The sequence below is a fragment of the Mobula birostris genome, chromosome 5 (assembly GCF_030028105.1).
Source record: "Mobula birostris isolate sMobBir1 chromosome 5, sMobBir1.hap1, whole genome shotgun sequence".
Lineage (NCBI taxonomy): Eukaryota > Metazoa > Chordata > Chondrichthyes > Myliobatiformes > Myliobatidae > Mobula > Mobula birostris.
Genome location: NC_092374.1, coordinates 172,556,673 through 172,580,643, shown reverse-complemented (window position 1 = coordinate 172,580,643; position 23,971 = coordinate 172,556,673). Strand labels below are relative to the sequence as shown.

Genomic DNA, 23,971 nt, shown 5'->3' with positions numbered 1-23,971 from the left:
CAGGTGGATTTGGGCCCAGGGCAACAATCTCATGTAACTGCAGATGTGAGGAGTGCCAGGCACTCTGGTCGGACCTCATTAGTGTTCTCTGGCGCCGGGTCCCGTCAGTGCAGCCAGAAGTCCATGTTCCCACTCCTCGTGCCAACAGGCCTCACTCGGGGGTGGCGGGGGAAGACGGATCTCGTTACCATGTCTAAAGGCTCCTTCAACAAGCTCGTCTCCAGGAATTGAGCAACTTGTTGACAATTTTTTGAGAAAGGTTAAGTTCAAAGCTTGCACAACTGGGCTTGTGAAACTGCAATGACGGACCCTCTACTTCAGTGAAGGGAGTTTCAGGGTGACTCTCCCCGAGGAAGAGGGGGTGATGTGATTTCCCAATCGTAGGATGTGCCTTCACAACACCAACTGCCTTTAGCAATGTAGTCAGCTTCCCAGGGGTGTTATTCAATATTTACATCAGCTCTAGGGGAGGCAAGGGAAAGACCGTTCAAACAGGCTGTTTTTAAGGAACTTCTCAGAGGACAAAAAACAGAAGAGGCAGGGAATTTTAAGGAAGGAATTCCACAACATGGCCAGAGGCAGCTAAAGTCACAGCCCTGGTGATGAAGCAATTTAGATCAGATTAGATATGGCGGAGTACAGAAATCCAAGGGATTATAGACTTGACTCCCAATGTTGTTCAGTGTTCTTTATGTTTACAGAGGGATGTAAAGTTCCCCCTAACAACCCTGTAATATTTAATGATATCACAGCTGATGTGTATCCAACTCCAATCTCCCCACAGTGCTGTCATAACCTTTAAAGTCCCCACCCATCCCAAAGTGCATCAACCTCTAACCCCTGACCTCAGGGGGAGGGGCTGAGAGTTCCAGATTCCCACTACAATGTGTGTGTCGGGGGGGGGGGGGGTGAGAGCCCCCCTGGACAGGGTCAGGGTCAGGGTCAGGGTCAGGGTCAGGGTCAGGGGTCAGCTCAGGGGTTGAATGGTGTGCCCTCCCCTCGGCTGAGCACAGTCTCACCTTGTCTGCTGCTTCCTTTTGAAGTTAAAGTGCAACACAGGAATCCCTTGGAAAAACCTGCCCAGGTACAGGGACCCCTCATTCTTCACAGTGTTCAGCGACACACAAGGCAAAATATTCTGGAATCAGAGACAACATGAAACTTGCTTCAGCTGGAAAGCCTTACGAAGTTCACAGTGTAGCGCGCAGGGCAGATGAAGGTGAGGTCATGGGTCAGACCCTGATCCAGGTAACAAAGATTCACTCCCATCAGCGGGTGACTCAGTGCAAATTTACACTGAGGAGGGAAGGAGGCAATGGATGCAGAATCCAACTTTACAGAGGGAACCGGAGAGACTCGAGGGGCAATAACTTGGGGGAAAGAGCAGGGACTGAATGGGGGGGCTGGCATGGACTCAGAAGGGCTGAATAGCCTTTTACTGCACCACAACAGACCTGAGCTGTGTACGTACATCTATTGATGCTTCTGGACACATCTTCAGTGATGTTCCTGGAATCATCGGGTGTTTCAGGTCTTTCAACATCATACAACCTCCTCCAGGTGACCCAGCCGGGGCTGATCAGACCCCAGCTTGTGTCCAGATGGCTAGCTACTTATGACTCCATGGCTCCCCTCTTTTGAGCCCCAGCCATCTTGATGTTATGAACCACATACTGATGATTTAAATTCATTAAGTTAAATAAAATGGGAATAGAAAGTTAGTCAGTGACGGTGCCTGTAAACATTCGGATGATTTTAAAATGTCACCTGTCTGACTGGTATTGGCTGTGGAGGGGAACCTGCCAGGTTTGCCTGTCTGGACGATGCGTCACTTCAGACCACAGCAATCTGACTGCCCTCTGAAAGGGCCCAGTAAGCAGTTAGGGATGAGTAATCAATGCTACATTAGACTTAACAACAGCTTCTTTCGCAGTCCTGAAGAAGGATGTCAGCCCGAAACGTCGACTGTTTATTCATTTCCAGAGACACTGCCCGACCTGCTGAGTTTTCCCAGCATTTTGTGTGTGTGTGCTGCTTTGGATTTCCAGCGTCTGCAGACTTCAGTGTGTTTATGATTTACTGTTCTATCCTGCTGTTCTCAGACTCTTGATGGACTTATAAGGTGGACTCTCGGCCTCACAATCTACTTCGTTATGATCTTGCACTTTATCATTTACCTGCTCCGCGCCTGCTTTTACACATTATTCTGCATCGTTACTGGTTTACCCTATTCTAGCTCAGTGCTCTGTGTAATGATCAGATCTGTCTGTATGAACAGACTTTTCATTGTATCTTGGTACATGTGCGAATAATAAACCAATTCCAACAACAGTCACATTCCATGCAGGGAAAGAAACTTCAAAGAGTGAAATCGGGTGTCATTTGAGAAACCATCGCAGAGTGTGGCTATTACTAGAGCAGGTAACTCCAGCTGCTGAATCTGTGAATCAGGTTTGATGATAGATTTAACATCTGTCACCTTCTACAGGAACACCTCTCACAAAGAGGGGGTCGATGGTCTCACACTTGTCCAACTCCCTTCCCTGTTCCCTTATGACCTTTGACCTCACCGGTACATGCATGGCCAAGCTACAGCCTGACGTGCTTAACCTCACAATGGAAAGTCCATGGGTGTCAGCAGGTGAGTTACACCCACAGGATGGGGTGGGGGGGGGGTCCCGGTAAGGCTACTGCAGGAAGGGAGGTGCAGGCGGCCATTGCTGGCACTTCTGTAGCACAAATACTACACGACATCTACGTCTTGCTGCACGCAGGCATGGACCGCTCGATTTTCAGAGGGGATTCAGTACACTTACTGATTATTGAATACAGGACATTACAGCACAGTACAGGCCCTTCGGCCCACAATGTTGTCCTGACCTTATACAGTAACCCACTCCAAGATCAATCTTCAGGGCCAACAACCCTGACTGGTTAAAAAGAAATGTTACGGAAACAGCAATGAAGAATCCTATATCGGTAGAGATGGAGACCTCCATTGCTGCCCTAAAAACTACCCAGTATAACAGGCAGTAACTAGGATCAATTTAACCTCTCTCTCCTGCATACCCCTCTGTTTTTCCTATCATCCACTGGCCTCTCTAAGAGCTTCTTAAATGCCCCTAATACATCTGCCCCTACCACCACCCAGGCAGTACATTACACACACACACACACACACACACACACACACACACACACACACACACACACACACACACACACACACACACACACACACACACACACACCACACTCTGTAAAGAATTTACCTCTGACATTCACCCTAGAACATTCCTCCTACCACCTTAAAATTATGCCCCCTTGCATTAGCCATTTCTACCTTCTGGGAAAAAGTCTCTGCCTGTCCACTTAATCTATGCCTCTTATCACCAAGTCACCTTTCGTCCTCTGTCGCTCCAAGGAGAAAAGCCCTTGCTCAACCTATGCTGATAGGACGTGCCCCCTAGTCCGGGCAGCGTCCTGGTAAATCTCCTCTGATTGACTCTGCAAGTCGTGGACTTCATGTTCATTTCCCCTTGTACCACCTACGAGACAGGACAACTTACCACACAGTTCTGCAAGTCCGCAGCCAGCTTTAAATTCGCCTTTCCGTCACAGTAGCAGGAATAACTGCCAGGCGTGTTCACGCATCCCCCTGAACAGATGTGGTCCTCACATTCATCTATATCTGAGCGGGATTCAGGTGATGGAAGAAAGCTTACATGGTTAAAAGGCACCACAACCAGCTCCGGAACTTCTCAACTAAAGGCAGACTTAATCGCTTCATCCATTCACTCTCTGTGGACTTCTCACACAATGCAGTACGTTGCTTTTGAATGAGGTCACTTGGGAATGGTTGTGTTTGCACAGCAAGATCCCACAGTGACTGCATTCATTGGCTGGTTCCAGCCAGCGAGACCTTCCCTGCCCAGCTGGAACCCCGGAACCCAGAGTGAAACTTCAGAGGCAGGATGGCGTAGGCACACTGGGGGCAGCAGATCATGCAGACTCAGCCAGATGCTGGAACAGAACTAGAACTAGGGTACAGACCCTGAAGATTCAGCAGAATAAACTAAGGATGATTAGGAGAAAACGCTTTTCCCAGAGAGTGGTGAATCTGTGGAGCCAGAGAAACATTAGAGGCTACCTTTAAGACACAGTTGGACAGATTTAACATAGTAGGGAATTAAGGGTTATAGGGAGAAGGCAAATAGATGGAGCTGATTCCTCACCCAGAGAAGCCTATTCTTTTAAAACTACTCATCTTTTTTCTCCAGTTCTGCTGGAGGGTCTCGGCCCGAGACGTTGACTGTCCACTTTTCCTAGATACCGCCTGGCCTGCTGAGTTCCTCCAGCATTTTGTGTGTGTTACTCACCTATTCTTGTCTGTCTATTCCTCTTCCCACCTCAGAAAGAAAATTCAAAGACCCCCACCTACTCCTAACATTCTCTCTTCTCTCCTCTCCTATTGGGCAAAGGATACGGAAGCCTGGAAGCCTATACCACCAGGCTCAAGGACGGCTTCTATCCCACTGTTGTCAGACTCTTGGATGGTCCTCATGTACGACAAGATGCACTCTTGGCCTCACAATCTACCTCATTATGATCTTGCACTTTATTATTTACCTACACTGCACTTTTACACTTTATTCTGCATTGTTATTGCTTTACCTACTTTTTGGCTAGTGTGGCCAAGTGATTAAGGCATTGGACTAGCTACCTGAAGGTCATGAGTTCGAGCCTCAGCTGAGGGAACGTTTTGTGTCCTTGAGCAAGGAACTTAACCACACATTGCTCTGCGATGACACCGGTGCCAAGCTGTATGGGTCCTAATGCCCTTCCCTTGGACAACATCGGTGTCGTGGAGAGGGGAGACTTGCAGCATGGGCAACTGCCAGTCTTCCATACAACCTTGCCCAGGCCTGCGCCCTGGAGAGTGAAGACTTTCCAGACGCAGATCCATGGTCTCGCAAGACTAACGGATGCCTTAAAAGTTTTTGGCTAAATGCACTGTGTAATAATCTGATCAGTATAAACAAGTACACAAGACAAGGTTTTCACTGGTTCTCAGTACATGTGACAATAATAAATCAGTACCATGATCTCAGTCAATGGTGGAGTAGGCTCAACGGGCCAGGTGGCCTACTCCTGCTCTTGATTCTCATTCTTAAGGTCATGAAGGCACCACCTCATGGAAACAGCTCACCGAATGCACACTAACCGTCACCCACCCATCTACCATAACCGCTCCTGTATATACTCCCCACATTCACCCCCGCCCCAATCCCACCACTCACCTTCATGCTCTGGAACAATTTAGAGGCTGATTAACCCTGCTATGGGAGATGGGAGGGAACCGCAGCCTCACTGGGGGGGGGGGGAGAGAGAGAGAGGGAGAGGGAGAGGGAGAGGGAGAGAGGGAGAGAGAGAGAGAGAGGAGGAGGGAGGGAGGGAGGGAGGGAGGGGGGAGGGGGGAGAGAGCCAACTCAGAGATCACAGGGCAAACGTGCAAACTCCACACAAAGAGCAGCAGTCGTCAGGGTCGAATTTGGTCACCAGCACTGTGAGAGAGCTCCAGCTGTAACCCCTCTCCCAACCCACCAATGATTCACAGTCCACAATCTGCTCTCCCACTTATCCACACATCCCTCATATGGTGTAGGGCAGCATGAGGGCATAGTGCCTAGCACTTGGCTCTACAGTCCAGGCGACCCAGGCTCAATTCCCACCACCGCCCGTAAGGAGTGTGTACGTTCTCCCCGTGACCTCGTGGGTTTCCTCCCACAGCCCAAAGACAAACTGGTTGACAGGTTAATAGGTCATTGTAAATTGTCCTGTGATTAGGCTAGGGTTAAGTTGGGCATTGCTGGGCAGCACAGCTCGAAGGGCCAGAGGGCCTGTTCCACGTTGAATCTCAATAGATAAACAAACAAAGATCATCATGCTGGGAAGGTCTCTCGGTGTTTCACTGCCCTTAAGGTCCCACATAATTCTGAGTGCTTGTTTGAATACCACCACAGTGAGTTCTACTCAATAGCTTTAAGGAACTGGGCTGGTACCAGCGTGCTGTGTTTGCAAGGTCGTTACCTAGGCAAGTCTTGGATGAAGAGTTATATTTGTATCCTGGACCACAGTTGCAGCTGTAAGAGCCCTGTGCGTTTACACAACGTGCTGATCCGCAGAGCTTAGCATTCAGTGCACACTCATTTATGTCTGGAAGCAAGAGGGATGTTGATTAGATTTACAGATAATAAACCGACTAACGGAATTAATCACCATTATCAAAATACAGGAAACCACTCCAGGATTATAGGAATTGTGAGGACGTCTTTTGAGGTCGAGTGAGCGAGGGCTTCCTTCTTTGGAGTGAAAGGGGTCGAGAGGTAACTTGATTGAGGTATACAGGATGGTCAGAGGCATAGACCGAGTGGCTAGCAAAAGGGCGGAAATGGGTAATATGAGAGGGCATAATTTTAACAGGTATGATGGAAGGAAAGGGTTGGGGGGGAGATACTTCAGAGGTAAACGTTCTTCACACAGACACTGGTGAGTGTGTGGAACACCCTGCCAGGGGTGGTGGTAGAGACAGATACATTAGGGGCATTTAAGAAACTCTTGGATAGGCAAATGGATGATAGAAAAATGGAGAAGGGAAAGTTAGATTGATCTTAGGGTAGGTTAAAAGGTTAGTACAGAACAGTGGGCCGAAGGGCCTGTTCTGTGCTGTAGTGTTCTATGTTCTCATTAGCTGAGCTAGGTATACAATACATAATGATCTGACTTTCACCACATCACCCTGCCGACAGACCTCACTAATCATGTCGTGCTCAACACACACAGCCCGCACCCATAACAGGGTCTTGGCCAGAGACGTCGTTGTTCACTTCCTTCCACAGACGCTGCCTGACCTGCTGAGTTACTACAGCATTGTGTGTGTGTGTGTGTGTGTGTGTGTGTGTGTGTGTGTGTGTGTGTATGTCTGTGTCTGTAAGAGTGTGTATGTCTGTGTCTGTAAGAGTGTGTATGCATGTGTGTGAGTGTGTGTATGTGTGTATGTGTGTGTACGTATGTGTGTATGTATGTGTATGTATGCGTGTATGTGTTTATGTGTGTGTATGTGTGTGTGTATATATGTATGTGTGTGTGTGTGTGTGTGTGTATGTGTGTGTGTGTGTGTGTGTGTATATTGTGTGTATGTATATATATTGTATGTGTGTATGTGTGTGTGTATGTCTGTGTGTGTGTATGTGTGTGTGTGTGTATATATATATATATATATATATATATATATATTGTGTGTATGTATGTATGTGTGTGTGTGTATGTAAAATTCAGCTAGATGAACTGAACGGCCTCCCTCTCGGAGACCTTCAATCATTCCCTGGATGTTAAGGAAGCAGTTATTCCCATGACAGCAGCAGTTCAAGGCAGCATCTCAGCACGAGCTCCAGCACAACCCCAGGACTGGTGTACCTGACCCCTGGGGTAAGGGCCAGTCTCACATCATCCCACGGGCAGGGGCCGGTCTTCTTCTGGTGCAGGGAGTGTGATCTGGTCTCATCACATCAGAACAGCAACAGAGATTCCATCTTCATCCAAGGACAACTATTCCCTCCTTTCACCTCTTGGTATCCATCTGACCCAGTGTACAGGTACCAATGGCTGGCAATGCCCAACCCCCCCACCCCCCAGCGTAAGTGAGATCCTGTACCTCTATGCCAACTCACCACTGCACTTGTGTTTGTCAGGGAGCAGTGTGAAGCCAGTCCTACACGTACACTGGTAACTGCCCTTCACGTTGGAACAGATGTGAGCACAACCACCATTGCCGGACTTACACTCGTTAACATCTGGAGAGAAGAGAGGTACAACTGTTAGGACATCCGTCACACCCGTGACCCTTCCACGCCCTGCCCAGGGGTAGCAGGGAACAAGCTGAGGGGAGAGGGCAGTGGGGTGAGTGTGCAACACTTCGGCTGTGATCGAACACAGCGACACAACAGCAATGAAGGCCAAACGGCCTCTTCCCAAATCATTAGGAGATAGCAGATGCATGAAAACTAACCCCAGACTGCGTGACAACCTGTCAGCACAACTGCAGAAAATTCATAGCTTGGCAGGTCATTCTACCCATCCAACCCATGATATCCCACCACCAGAGCCGCAGATCTGCAGTGATTGATTCACAGACCCAAACCCATTGAGAAGGCCATATTCCATACCTACACTACACGTGACGCCGGTCCAGCCCTGCTTACACACGCACCGAAAACCTCCCTTCATGTCCTCACAATGGTCAAAGCCAGTGGCATGGCATGGCATAGGGGAGCACTGGTCAGAAATACCTGGAAGGAGAAGAGAGGAAGTGAGGAGGCAAACCGCGATTCACAGTACAAGAGTCCTGGATTCCCAGCCACGACTGTGCAAACTCACACAAACGTCTTCACTAACTATTTCACCCGGCTCAGGAGAGTGTCCAGTAAACTGGGGACCGAGATCAGCAGGTAACAACAAAATGGTACACTCTCCAACCGTAACACTCAACTGTGGGCGAGAGCATAAAGTTATGGAAAGGGAGATATTGTGGGAGGGGTGGTACCGAGGGAGGTGGTATTGAGGGAGGGTCACACTGTGAGGGGGTGGTACTGAGGGAGAGTCACACTGTGAGGGGGCGGTACTGAGCGAGGATCACACTGTAGAGGGGTGGTACTGAGGGAAAGTCACACTATTGGGGGTGGTTCTGAGGGAAGGTCACAGTGTGAGAGGTGATACTGAGGGAGTGTTACTCTGTGAGGTGGTACCAGTGGCGTATCTAAGGTATGGCAGGTATAGCACATGCCCTGGGTGCCACTTGAAGGGGGCGCCACTGAGCAGTTTCTATTGAAGTCAGACAAGCCATCCTCGGATAGTGAAAAAAGAATTTTCTTCAGATGTATGATCTGTCTTTGATTATCATGGGTGAGAAGCACTAGGATGGCCTTATCTCAGAGCATTGTGTAAGAAGACCATGAAACGTTTCTTCACGAAGAAGAAGGAAAGTAGAGCAGAATGACGGAAGAGACGAAAGTTGGAGGCGGAGGAAGCCAAGAAGTCGAGCAAGTTCTTCATGCCCTTTGAAAAGCCCGGAACAAGTAGTTCGACACGTTCCATGGAGTCGCCTGCACCTGCTACAAGTTTGTTAGAATCCGAAGGTGGATCAAGTACAAATGCGTCACAAGCCGAGGAGGAAATCAAGTCAGATAAATCCGAGTATGATGAGATTAAGAGTGAGGCTGCCACAGAGAACGTGGACATGACGGGAGGGGAAGACAATGGTGGTGGTGGTGATGACGTTGAGTTTATTGACGAGATTTTACCTGACGACACTGAACCTAGTGAACTGGATGGTGTCAAACAGCCTCAAACTTTCATACCAGAAGTGATTGAACAGCATAACATTGGACTTCTGAAGTTTGACGAGGATACTGGAAAAGCAATTCTGCCTGACTCGTTGAGAACAGAAATAATAAATCTGGGTTCAAAGTATTTCCAGAACAGTGAGGGGCCTTTCCTACCAACAAATAACCACTCAATGAACAAAACTTGGTTCAAGAGGAAATTGGGAAATGGTTGTGGTGAGGAAGTGACTCGCTCATGGCTGGTCTATTCCCCTTCTAAAAAGTCTGCCTTTTGTAGATAGATAGATATACTTTATTGACCCCGAGGGAAAATGGGTTTCGTTACAGCTGCACCAACCAAGAATAGAGCATAAATATAACAATACAAAAACCACAACAATCAAACAACAATATGCAAACTATGCCAGATGGAAATAAGTCCAGGACCAGCCAATTGGCTCAGGGTGTCTGACCCTGCACGGGAGGAGCTGCACAGTTCGATGGCCACAGGCAGGAACAACCTCCCATAACGCCCAGTGTTGTATCCTGGTGGAATGTGGCCGAAGTCCAACAGCAAAAAGTTCAATATCCGGTCTACAAACACGTTCCTCGATCGTAATATGACCCGGATTGCACCATCCGTTGTTAACCAGAACAGTAAGCACCCAACTCCTTTACGCTTACCGCTCTCAGTGCACTTCCGGTCAGCCCAAACGGTCTGGAAGCCGTCTATGGAAAAGTTTTGATCGGGTATGTCCTCCTGCAGCCCCATTTCAGTAAAACACATAACACTGCACTCCCGAAATGTTCTCTGACTCCTGGCTAGAGCCGTCAACTCAACCACTTTATTACCCAGCGATCTCACATCGCCCATAATGAGAGAGGGAAGACACGGCTTATAACTCCTCTTCTCCACAAGTCTCTGTTGTCTCAACCCGGTCCTCTTTCCTCGCTTTTTTGATCCCTCTCTGCATCCTCTGTGTGTTTTCCTCCAGATTTCAGCAGGGGTGTCCACCGCTCTGTTCGCTAAACCGGCCGGCATAAGCGCAGTCAGCTGGTCCCTGGAATAAACAATGCGACCATACTGTTGCCCTGCTAACGAGACGTGTCTGAATGTAACTGTTTCCAGCGATAAACACCCAAATAAAACTCTCTCCACCAGCTTGTTAGAGAGGGTGCAGCTTCAACGTGTTACCATGAAAAAAATACAAGTAACGCAAGTTAAAAAAGTAAGAAGAAAGAAGTAAGAAAACTAGTCGGAACGGCTGTAACAGGCTGCATGCACGACCGGTGCATGCGCACTTGTATCTGTTGTCTTCTCTATTCCCGGTCGAACTATCAATCCTCACTGGAGCAGGAAAGTGGATTCAACCAGTGGAAAGCACCTGAAAGGATTAGTGTTCATGAAAATGCCAAGAATCATCGGGAATGCTTCACACAGTGGAAAGAAATGGAAAGAAATTTAGCTGGAAACAGAGGAGTTATTGACGCAGTATTTCAGTCACAGGTTGAGAAGGAAAAGCAGAAGTGGATGATATCTTGACGAGAATCCTTCACTGCATAAAATTCCTTGCAACTCAGAACCTGGCTTTGCGAGGACACAGGGAGTCACTTCAGCTAGACGATGACTCCAATATGGAAAATTTCCTTGGCTTACTGAAACTACTGGCCATCTTTGACCGTGTCATAAAAGAACACCTCACTCATTTGGAAAGTCATCCTGGATCCACATCTTACCTTTCACTGGGTGTCCAGAACGAATTCATCCACATGATGGCATCCACTGTTCGCCAGAGTTTATTGAGAAGCATTCGTAAAGCCAAGTACTATGGTCTCATGTTCGACTTGACTCCTGATCAGGCACACCATGAGATGTCAGAAGTAGTGAGGTATGTGGAAGTTGATTTTGAGAGGAAAACAGTCCGTGTTAGAGAGTCCTTCCTTGGTTTTATCCAGATAAGCCAGAAGGATGCTGAGAGCTTGGTTGAAGACATCTTGAAACAGCTAGAGAAGGACGAAATGGAGCTACAAGATTGTTGGTCACAGTGCTATGGCAATGCTGCTGTGATGGCTGGACACAGAAGTGGTGTTCGTCAAAGAATAAGTGAGAAAAACAACCTGGCAGTATTTGTGAATTGCAACAATCAATCAACTTGGTGGGTGGACATGCAGCCAAGCAGGATACAAGAAGTGACGCACGGCAGCTGTACAACTGCATGTTGAGTTACGATCTTCTGATTTTGCAACATTCGCATTGACCGTATTCAAAAGAGGCTGCAGGATCCTAGCATGAACTTCCACGATGCTGCCCTGGATTTGAAAGCCCTCTGAGATCATTTTTATGATGAAAGAGAAGCGATGGTCAGTGAGTCACCGAAGAAGGGGTCGGTCTCTGTCAAGAATGGAATATTGAAGTTGAAAGACATCAGAGACGAAGAAACGAATGGCTGATGAGAACTCGAGAGACCCTGGGTTAACAGCTAAGGAGGAAATGGAAAGAGTCATGAAGTGAACACTCGACCGTCTTCACAGAGAAATGGACGAAAGGTTCGCTCGTTTGCACAACACTGATGCCAAGTTTGGGTTCCTTCTCGATGTTGAGGGATTGTGTTACAGTCTTGATAGGAACGACCTAAAGAAGAAATGCGAAAATTTGAGCAAACTGTACAGCTCTGATGTTGATGGACAGCAACTATATGAAGACATTTTGGATGAGAACAAGGTGGATAATCTTAAAGGGCGATTCACCTACTGCAGGGAGATGCAGAACTGCTGTGTATTCTGTTTCATCGAGACCTGGCTCTCCCCTGCCACCCTCGACTGTGTCATCCAACCGGAGGGATCTTCAATCCATCGGATGGACCGCACGGCGTCTTCGGGCAAGACGAGGGGAGGTGGTGTCTGCCTACTGATAAACACTGGGTGGTGCTCGGACACAGTGGCACTGACAAGCTCCTGCAGCCCAGACCTGGAACACCTGTCGGTGAAGTGTCGTCCCTACTATCTGCCACGGGAATTCACCTCGGTCATACTGACAGTGGTCTACATTCCCCCCCTAGGCGGACGTGGAGTGTGCTCTGAACATACTGTATGCCAACATCAGTGAACTTGAGACCAGGTATCCGGAGGCTTTGCTCATTACAGCCGGGGACTTTAACCAAGCCAACCTCAGAAAGGCGCTGCCAAGGTTATACCAACATGTCTCCTGCCCCACTAGCGGCCCGAATATACTTGACCACTGCTACACAGCAGTCAAGGATGCCTACCGTTCCGTCCCACGACCTCACTTCAGAAAATCGGACCATCAGGCCATACTCCTCCTCCCGGCTTACAAACAGAAACTGAAGCGGGAGGTCACGGTGTCAGAAATAGTGTCGCGTTGGATGGAGGAAACGGATGAGGTCCTCCATGACTGTTTTGAATTGGTGGACTGGTTAGTATTCAAGGACTTGGCAGCTAACCTTGATGAGTATGCCTCAGCTGTCACAGAGGACTGTGTGTATCACAAGATGATCCGGGTATTCCCTAACCGGACACCTTGGATGAATTATGAGGTCAAGTCCCCTTTGAAGGCTACAGCTGTGGCTTTTAGGTCCAGGGATACCAGTCGCTACACGGCATCCAGGCGTGAACTCCGGAAAGCCATTAAGGGCACCAAGAGGCAATATTGAGCCAAGTTGGAAGCCCAGGCTAACCAGAGGAATGCCAGTAGACTATGGCAGGGTCTAAATGAGATCACTGGGTGCAAAGAAAAGGCTGGGAATATCAATAACTGTGGCGCTTGTCTTCCTGACAAACTTAACGTATTCTACGCAAGATTCGAACAGAAGAGGAGCATTCCGCTCCCTCCGGATGAACCGGACCTGGTGGCATCGAGATTCATCATCACCGAGGAGGACGTTAGAAGGGCCTTCCTGAAGATAAATCCAAGGAAGGTGATGGGCCCAGATGGCGTCCCAGGACAGGTTCTCCGGGCCTGTGCAAGCGAGCTAGCTGGAGTGTTTGCTAACATCTTCAACTGCTCCTTGCTTCAGTCTAAGATCCCCTCGTGTTTTAAGAAGGCAACGATAATCCCAGTGCCGAAGAAGAGCAAGGTGGCATGCCTGAATGACTATCGACCTGTGGCTCTGACATCAATTGCTATGAAGTGCTTCGAGAGATTGGTTATGGCACACATCAACCACAGCCTACCGGTCAACCTCGACGCTTTGCAATTCGCCTACCGGAGCAACAGGTCAACAGCAGATGCCATCTCTCTGGCCCCACATTCCTCCTTAGAACACCTGGAGAATAAAGATGTATACGTAAGGCTCCTTTTCATTGACTACAGCTCTGCCTTTAATACCATCATTCCAAATAAACTGATTCCTAAGCTCCGGAACCTGGGTCTTAGCACTCACATCTGCAGCTGGATCTTCAGCTTCCTCACAGACAGGACCCAGGCTGTAAAAATAGGGGACAAGCTCTCCTCTACAGTCACCCTGAGCACCGGTGCCCCACAAGGCTGTGTACTCAGCCCCCTGCTGTACTCACTGTACACCCATGATTGTGTAGCCCAGTTTCCATCAAACTCAATATATAAGTTTGCTGATGACACAACAATTGTAGGCCGTATCTCAGGTAATGATGAGTTTGAGTACAGAGAGGAAATTAAGAACCTGGTGGCATGGTGCGAAGACAATAACCTATCCCTCAATGTCAGCAAGACGAAGGAATTGGTTGTTGACTTCAAAAGGAGTAGCGGACCGCACGACCCAATTTACATCGGTGGTGCGCAAGTGGAACAGGTCAAAAGCTTTAAGTTCCTTGGGGTCAATATCACAAATGACCTGACTTGGTCCAACCAAGCAGAGTCCTCTGCCAAGAAGGTCCACCAGTGCCTTTACTTCCTGAGAAAACTAAAGAAATTTGGCCTGTCCCCTAAAACCCTCACTAATTTTTATAGATGCACTGTAGAAAGCATTCTTCTAGGGTGCATCACAACCTCGTATGGAAGCTGTCCTGTCCAAAACCGGAAGAAGCTGCAGAAGATCGTGAACACGGCGCAGCACATCACAGAAGCCAATCTTCCGTCCGTGGACTCACTTTACACCGCACGCTGTCGGAGCAGTGCTGCCAGGATAATCAAGGACACGACCCACTCAGCCAACATACTTTTCATCCCTCTTCCCTCTGGGAGAAGGTTCAGGAGCTTGAAGACTCGTACAGCCAGATTTGGGAACAGCTTCTTTCCAACTGTGATAAGACCGCTGAACGGATCCTGACCCGGATCTGGGCCATACCCTCGAAATATCCGGACCTGCCTCTCGGTTTTTTTGCACTACCTTACTTTCCATTTTTCTATTTTCTATTTATGATTTATAATTTAAATTTTTAATATTTACTAATTTTAACTATTTTTAATATTTAATATTTGTAATCCAGGGAGTGTGAAGCGCAGAATCAAATATTGCTGTGATGATTGTACATTCTAGTATCAATTGTTTGGCAACAATAAAGTATAAAGTATAATAAATCAGCCATGATCAAGGTGGGTCAACATGAAAATATCAAGATCTGAAGAGTTTCTTGAATTTATTGTTCAGTATGGAGATGAGAGCGTCTTCCCTAACCTTCGCATTGCTCTTCAGATAATGCTAACCATCGCAGTTTCCATCGCCAGCTGTGAGAGATCATTCAGCAGGTTAAAACTAATATTTTCATATTTGAGAGCCTCCATGGGTCAAGGCAGACTCTGTGATCTTGCTTTGCTGAGTGTAGAAAGAGAAGAAACTGAAAAAACTGACTTTGATCACATCATAGACCAATGAAAGCAAAGAAGGTGCAGTTATAATTTTCATGTAGTGCCATAACATGTTAGTTAAAAAATTAATGAGCTTGACTTGTATTTTTGAGCTGATATTATGGTACAGTTATCTAAAAGATGGGTGTCAGATGTCTGGAAAGGGGCGCAATTTCAGTGCTTGTGATAGGTGCTGTTTTCCATAAATATGCCCCTAGGTGGTCCTGAGGGAGGGTCACACTGTGGGAGGATGGTACTGAGGGAGGGTCACACTGTGAGGGGTAGTAGTGAGGGAGAGTCACACTGTGGGGGGGGTGGTACTGAGGGAGGGTCACACTGTGGGAGGAGTGGTACTGAGGGAGGGTCACACTGTGGGAGGGTGGTACTGAGGGAGGGTCACACTGTGGGAGGGGTGGTCCTGAGGGAGAGTCACACTGTGGGAGGGTGGTACTGAGGGAGGGTCACACTGGGGGAGGGGTGTTAATGAGGGAGTGTCACACTGGGAGAGTGTTAATGAAGGAGTGTCACACTGTGGGAGGGGTGTTAATGAGAAATTGTCACACTGTGGGAGGGGTGATACTGAGGGAGGGTCACACTGTGAGAGGGTCAGTACTGAGGAGGGAGGGTCACACTGTGAGGGGTAGTACTGAGGGAGGGTCACACTGTGAGAGGTAATAGTGAGGGAGGGTCACACTGTGAGGGGTAGTACTGAGGGAGGGTCACACTGTGGGAGGGTGGTACTGTGGGAGGGTCACACTATGGGAGGGGTGGTACTGAGGGAGGGTCACACTGTGGGAGGGTGGTACTGAGGGAGAGTCACACTGTGGAGGAGGTGGTACTGAGGGAGGGTCACACTGTGGGAGGAGTGGTACTGAGGGAGGGTCACTCTGTGAGGGGTGATACTGAGGGAGGGTCACACTGTAGAGAGGTGGTAATGAGGGAGGGTCACACTGTGGGGGGGTGGTACTGAGGGAGGGTCACTCTGTGGGAGGGGTGGTACTGAGAGAGGGTCACTCTGTGGGAGGGGTAGTACTGAGGGAGGGTCACACTGAGGGGTGGTACTGAGGGATGGTCACACTGTGGGAGGGTGGTACTGAGGGAGGGTCACACTGTGGGAGGAGTGGTACTGAGGGAGGGTCACACTGTGAGGGGTGGTACTGAGGGAGGGTCACACTGTGGGAGGGGTGGTACTGAGGGAGGGTCACTTTGTGGGAGGGGCAGTACTGAGGAAGTGTCACACTGTGGGAGGGGAGGTACTGAGGGAGGGTCACACTGTGGGAGGGGTGGTACTGAGGAAGTGTCACACTGTGGGAGGGGCGGTACTGAGGGAGGGTCACACTGTGGGGGGGGTGGTACTGAGGGAGGGTCACACTGTGGGAGTGCTAGTGACGGAGTGTCACACTGCGGCAGGGGTGGTACTGAGGGAGGGTCACATTGTGGGAGGTAGAACTGAGAAAGGGTCACACTGTGGGAGGGGTGGTACTGAGGGAGGGTCACACTGGGAGGGGTGGTACTGACGGTGGGTTACACTGTGAGGGGTGGTACTGAGGGAGGGTCACACTGTGGGAGGGGTGGTACTGAGGGAGGGTCACTTTGTCGGAGGGGCAGTACTGAGAAAGTGTCACACTGTGGGAGGGGCGGTACTGAGGGAGGGTCACACTGTGAGAGTGCTAGTGAGGGAGTGTCACACTGCGGCAGGGGTGGTACTGAGGGAGGGTCACATTGTGGGAGGTAGAACTGAGAGAGGGTCACACTGTGGGAGGGGTGGTACTGAGGGAGGGTCACACTGGGAGGAGGTGGTACTGAGGGTGGGTTACACTGTGAGGGGTGGTACTGAGGGAGGGTCACACTGTGAGGGGTGGTACTGAAAGTGGGTCACACTGTGGGAGGGGTGATACTGAGGGAGGGTCACACTGTGAGAGGTAGTAGTGAGGGAGGGTCACACTGTGAGGGGTAGTACTGAGGGAAGGTCACACTGTGAAGGGTAGTACTGAGGGAGGGTATCACTGTGGGAGTTCACACTGTGAGGGGTGGTACTGAGGGAGGGTCACACTGTGGGAGGGTGGTACTGAGGGAGAGTCACACTGTGGAGGAGGTGGTACTGAGGGAGGGTCACACTGTGGGAGGAGTGGTACTGAGGGAGGGTCACTCTGTGAGGGGTGATACTGAGGGAGGGTCACACTGTAGAGAGGTGGTAATGAGGGAGGCTCATACTGTGGGGAGGGGTAGTACTGAGGGACGGTCACACTGGGGGGTGGTACTGAGGGAGGGTCACATTGTGAGTGGTGGAACTGAGGGAGGGTCACACTGGGGATGGTACTGAGGCAGTGTCACACTGTGGGAGGGTGGTACTGAGGGAGGATCACATTGTGGGAGGGGCAGTACTGAGGGAGGGTCACACTGTGGGAGGGGTGGTACTGAGGGAGTGTCACAGTGTGGGAAGGATGTTACTGAGGGAGGGTCACACTGTGGGAGGGGTGGTACTGTGGGAGTGTCACACTGTGGGAGGGGTGATACTGAGGGAGGGTCACACTGTGAGAGGGTCAGTACTGAAGGAGGGTCACACTGTGGGGAGGGGTGGTACTGAGGGAGGGTCACACTGTGAGGGTTGGTACTGAGGGAGGGTCACACTCTGGGGAGAGGTGGTACTGAGGGAGGGTCACACTGGGAAGGGCAATACTGAGGGAGGATCACACTGTGGGGAGGGGTGGTACTGAGGGAGGGTCACACTGTGGGGGGTGGTACTGAGGGAGGGTCACACTGTGGGGAGGGGTGGTACTGAGGGAGGGTCACACTGTGGGGGGTGGTACTGAGGGAAGGTCACACTGTGGGAGGGGTGGTACTGAGGAAGGGTCACACTATGAGGGGTGGTAATGGGGGGGTCACACTGTGATGGGTGGTACTGAGGGAGGGTCACACTGTGAGGGGTGATACTGAGGGAGGGTCACACTGTGGGAGGGTCAGTACTGAAGGAGAGTCACACTGTGGGGAAGGGTGGTACTGAGGAAGGGTCACACTATGAGGGGTGGTAATGGGGGGGTCACACTGTGATGGGTGGTACTGAGGGAGGGTCACACTGTGAGGGGTGGTAATGGGGGGGTCACACTATGATGGGTGGAACTGAGGGAGGGTCACACTGTGAGGGGTGATACCGAGGGAGGGTCACACTGTGGGAGGGTCAGTACTGAAGGAATGCTGCACTGTCTAAATGTTCAGTTGACGTATTACACAGGCTGTTTTTGTGGAGTTGGGGAAGTTGACTCTCGTGATCTGAAGTTCACCATATATTTTCTGTTCAATATTGCCAATGGGATCTTGCTGTGCAGCAAAGGGATGAGCACACTAGGATCTCCCTCAGTGGGGTCTGAACGCCACTGTGCACGTGCGAACTTCCTCATTGCCTCGTTGTTCAGAATGTGGACGGAGTTTCTGTTCACCTTGCTGTACCAGGAAGGTAGTGAGGCACTCACTGTGAATACAGGCGTCCAGGTCAGAGCTCTGCTTGGTTCTCAGTCCGTACCGACGGCGGCATTCTGTCGAGGAGAACAACAGGCCAAGCTGGTGAACAAGCACAGGTCGGCAGGACAACAACCTCCTGCCACAAACATATGCCCTCACATACAGAAACCCAGGACCTACAACCCTGAGGTTCACGTCTAGGACTAGAGAACATGTCTTACTAAGGTAGGCCGGGTGATTTGGAGCTCTTCTCCCCGGAATGAAAGCCGATGAGAGTTGCCTTGATAGAGAGCAAAAGAACGTTAAGAGGCATAGACAGAGCGGAAGGCCAGAGACGTTTTTCCAGGGTAGAAATGACTATTACGGGGGGTGTCATTTTAAGGTGAAGGAAAGTAGAAGAGGGGTGTCAGAGGAAAGTTCTTTACACAGAGAGTGGTAGGTGCTTGGTAGAGACAGATACAGTAGGTGCATTTAAGAAACTCTCAGATATGCACATGGCTGATAGAAAAATAGAGGTCTATGTTTGAGGGAAGGGTTAAGTTGACCTTAGAGTAAGTTAGTGCTGTAATGTTCTCTGTCACAGCATACTGTTTACAGAGGGTGGTTAGGGGAGCAGAGAAGGTTATTGGGGTCTCCCTACCTTCTGTCCAAGACCTCTTTCAGAGTCAATGCCTCCAGAAGACACGGTACATCATTAAAGACCCCTCACACCCTCTCCATGAACTGTTTGTTCTTCTGCCATCAGGCAAACGTTACAGGAGCATCAAAACTAAAACCACAAGGCTACTTAACAGCTTCCTCCCACAGGCAATCAGACTGCTAAATAGCTGCTCTACCTGACTCTGCTTTGGACACTTTTAACTTGCACTGGACACTTATAACTTGATTTTAACTGACGTGGCTGTTGTGTTTTACTATTTATTGTTATGTTTATTATTTAGTGTTGCGTTTGTTATGTTATGATTGCACTGCCCCTGGGAAACGCTGTCTCATTCTGCCCTGCAGAGCTGATGTACGGTTAGAATGACAAAAAAGTTTTTTGAATCTTGAATCTTCAATTTTCAATTAGAGAATCTCGGCTGTCTGGCATTCTGCAAGTGCCACGGCTTTCCCCGGGGTTGAGCAAAATGGTGCACGAGGGGAGAGGATACACAGTCACCTCTGCTGCCAGGCAGACGGATGAGAGGTTAACAGGCCCTGGGATAAAGAGACCTGTGCAAACCTGGAAGTGGGGAACAGGAAGGGGCCTTACAGAGACATCAAACACAGATCAAGCACAAGAGCAGGCCCCTCAGCCCACAACGTTGTAGCAAGATAATTCAATTAATAATCAAATGCTCAGCTGAACTCATCTCTTCTGCATACACAAAGTCCATCTCGAGTACCTACCTAAGGTGATCCTGAATGCCCCTATCATATTCACTTCCACCATCAGCTCTGGCAGCACCTTCCAAGCATCTACCACTCTCCATCCACAACACATTTGCCCCATGCCTCTCCTTTGAACTCATCTCTCACCTTAAATGTATACCCTGTGCTATTAGAAATGATACCAGCTGCCTACTCTAACTTTTCCTCTAATAATCTCACAAAGCTCTATCAAGTCTCCCGTCAGCCTCTGCTACTGCTGAGAAAACAACCCTCCTCAAGGCACATTTTCCCTAATCTAGGCAGGGTCTGTTTAATTCTGGTTCCGAGGCAGAGGGATGGTCAAACCCTGACTACGGTAGAGACCAGAACTAGTGCCACTGGATAATTACAACTGGGAATCCGGGCAACTCTCTCCAACACGGAGGCCACAGTGATGGGTTTAATGGTAAAGTGGATTAATACTCAGGATTGAAGGGAAGAAGAGCTGGAGAGGGGTGGGAGGAGTCTAGTGTGGAACAGTAACACCAAGGACCAAATGAATACTGCCGGTAATTTTCCTGCCAGCAGTGATTGGCTTGTCCAGGGAGGGGAGGGGAGGCAATTATCGTCACTTCACTGTGTTCCCCACCAAAATCCACAAAGAAGAGGTGATTCTGATCAAGTGGTCTTGCTGAGGGGGAGCTTGCTGTGACAGAGAGAACCTGGGCAAACCAAGATCAATTGCCAGCCATCATAAACATTACTTGCACTGACTGGAAAATCAAAGAACATTTAAAGTTAGTTTGGACTATGGCATCATGTGTTGCAAAATAACTGACAAATGTCTACGAAAACAGAGCACAGGCCTGAAAACTTTAGAGAAAGGCACTACTCACCCTGATATTTCGGATAAAAGTAATTCTGCGGAGAGAAGGAAGATCCAGTTCAGATGGAGGTATCTGCCAGTAACTAAAATGCTCATCTTTCACACAGAGTCTGGAAAATACTGCAACATTAAAGCAGCATCCCTGGCTCCCTCACACCATCCACACAGAGTAAATGTTACAGAGACATTCCTGGCTCCCTCCCTCTATCCACACAGATTCCTGGCTCCCTCACACCATCCACACAAGAGTAAATGTTACACACATCCCTGGCTCCCTCACACCATCCACACAGAGTAAATGTTACACACATCCCTGGCTCCCTCACACCATCCACACAGAGTAAATGTTACAGAGACATTCCTGACTCCCTCCCTCCATCCACACAGATTCCTGGCTCCCTCACACCACCCACACACAGAAAACATTACAGTGGCATTCCTCCCTCCCGCACACCATCCACACACCAAAGTTTATGCTCCCAACACTCCAACAACCCAACAGCTTGGCAGTAAAGCAAACACTTTGAACATTCAGTCACTGCTGTGATATCAAAGAGGGATGGATGGCCATGCACAGCAGGACTCCACACACAATGATGTAGCATTCGCCAAATCATGGGCTTCATTGTTCAATAACATTGACCACAGGATTCTGAAATCTGCATGAACTTTTTTCTGAATTTGTGTTGGCAATTTTTGCACATTTGGAGGATCAAGGGAGCCTTGGCTTAATGCTTCATCTACAGTTTGATGTTTCCTTACACTGTCCCTCCCTTAAAATGCCCCTCCCACTGTGACGCTTCCTCACAGTGCCCCCAGTGTGATGCTCCCTCACAGCGCCCCTCCCAGTGTGATGCTCCCTCACAATGCCCCCAGTGTGATGCTCCCTCACAGTGCCCCCAGTGTGATGCTCCCTCACAGTGCCCCCAGTGTTATGCTTCCTCAGTGTGACACTCCTTCACAATGCCCCTACCACAGTGTGACACTCCCTCAGTGTGACACTCCCTCACAATGCCCCTCCCACAGTGTGACGCTCTCTCAGTGTGACACTCCCTCAATGCTCCTCCCACAGTGAGATGCTGCCTCAGCACAGCATCCCCACTTTTGCCTCCTTTTGCATCCAACCCCTCACCCTGCCACCAACCATCTACAACCCACTATCCTCTCCTTCCCCCACCCCCCAAAAATCACACAACTGACCTCTTACTTTTTCCCCTCTCTGCTCTTCACCTAGCACAGTCTCTCAACTCCTCCAACCCGCACCCCCCCCCCCAAACCCTGGTCCCCTGTGGCATAAACTATTACCTTTAACCGCTCTTTAGTCCAGACGTCACCCTGTGCTCAGGTGTGAGCACCCAACTCTGCTCTCAGTCCTGATACAAGACTTTGCTGTGAATTTTTTCACCCTCACTCCCCCCCGCCGATACACACAGATGACGTGGCCCCCCAGCAGACTGTGTGTCGGTCCGGATTCCAGCATCCGCAGGCTCACATGTCCCCTACGTAATCTGGCCAATGGTCAGTTTTTTGCTCACCCGCATCTGTGAAGCCGCAAAACAATAACGGCAAAGAGATTTTGTTGAGGCATGGGAGAGTACAGACACTGACCCGTAGTCTCCCGTGCCTGGAAATTGACCCGTAGTCTCCCGTGCCTGGACGCTGACCCATACTCTCCCGTGCCTGGAAACTGACCCGTAGTCTCCCATGCCTGGAAAACTGACCCGTAGTCTCCCGTGCCTGGAAACTGACCCGTAGTCTCCCGTGCCTGGACACTGACCCATACTCTCCCGTGCCTGGACACTGACCCGTAGTCTCCCGTGCCTGGAAACTGACCCGTAGTCTCCCGTGCCTGGATGCTGACCCGTAGTCTCCCGTGCCTGGAAGCTGACCCGTAGTCTCCCGTGCCTGGAAACTGACCCGTAGTCTCCCGTGCCTGGACGCTGACCCGTAGTCTCCCGTGCCTGGAAACTGACCCCCGTAGTCTCCCGTGCCTGGATGCTGACCCGTAGTCTCCCGTGCCTGGACGCTGACCCCTGTAGCCTCCTGTGCCTGGATGCTGACCCGTAGTCTCCCGTGCCTGGACACTGACCCCCGTAGTCTCCCGTGCCTGGACACTGACCCCGTAGTCTCCCGTGCCTGGACACTGACCCCCGTAGTCTCCCGTGCCTGGACGCTGACCCGTAGTCTCCCGTGCCTGGACACTGACCCGTAGTCTCCCATGCCTGGAAACTGACCCGTAGTCTCCCGTGCCTGGAAACTGACCCCTGTAGTCTCCCGTGCCTGGAAAACTGACCCGTAGTCCTCCCGTGCCTGGACGCTGACCCGTAGTCTCCCGTGTCTGGACACTGACCCGTAGTCTCCCGTGCCTGGACGCTGACCCGTAGTCTCCCGTGCCTGGACACCGACCTGTAGTCTCCCGTGCATTCCTGAACATTGAATTTATTTGTTTCTGGAAATACAGCGCGCAATATGCCCTTCCAGCTGTGCTGCCTGGCAATCCCACGATTTAATCCCAGCCTAACCGCAGGACAATTTACAATGACCAATCAACCTTCTAACCCGTACTCTTTGTACTGTGGGCGGAAACCCACACGGTCACGGTGAGAACGAACAAACTCCTTACAGGCAGTGGCAGAAACTGAACCTTGAAGCATTGTGCTAACTAATTAACGACATGAAATACTTTAATTAAATAAGGCAAATGGCGGTGAGTCTGTCACTGAGAGTTACTGCTTGCAGCAAATTACCTAGCATCAGTACATTTGGCCCTTCTAACTCATCCCCAATAGTACAGTCTAATCCATCTTCCATTCGCTCATTTGGTCCATTGAGACCACAGTCACCTGAACTGCTACTCACCACATAAATATGTCGTAGATGACCAGTGGAAGAGCTCATCTTTATCCTCAGGCCTGAATGACTGTAATCCCAGCCCGTACTCCCACCCCATCTGCACTCAGCCCAGGAGGCGGTGAGCAACTACAGGAAACACCTCCCCTCCCCACGCTGGCACCCACCGTCTCTGGGTCGTTCTCAAAGATCTCCCGAGCCTCCTCCTTGTTGCAGAACTCCTCCACGCATTCCCGCTCCAGGTGGCCCTGCCGCGTCTCCTCA

General features: G+C 49.9%; 1 protein-coding gene across 1 annotated transcript in view; it reads right to left on the bottom strand.

The window, feature by feature from the left end:
• The window catches only part of LOC140198410 (vitamin K-dependent protein S-like), a 117,322-nt gene that overhangs the window by 12,074 nt on the left and 81,277 nt on the right, over nt 1-23,971 (bottom strand). Inside the window, exons 6-13 of the mRNA XM_072259502.1 lie at nt 23,875-23,967; nt 20,868-20,892; nt 18,633-18,695; nt 8,226-8,348; nt 7,731-7,853; nt 6,091-6,216; nt 3,570-3,691; nt 1,020-1,138 (exon numbers count right to left, since the gene is read on the bottom strand). Coding sequence (XP_072115603.1) covers nt 1,020-1,138; nt 3,570-3,691; nt 6,091-6,216; nt 7,731-7,853; nt 8,226-8,348; nt 18,633-18,695; nt 20,868-20,892; nt 23,875-23,967 — 794 coding nt within the window. The remainder of the gene's footprint in view (nt 1-1,019; nt 1,139-3,569; nt 3,692-6,090; nt 6,217-7,730; nt 7,854-8,225; nt 8,349-18,632; nt 18,696-20,867; nt 20,893-23,874; nt 23,968-23,971) is intronic.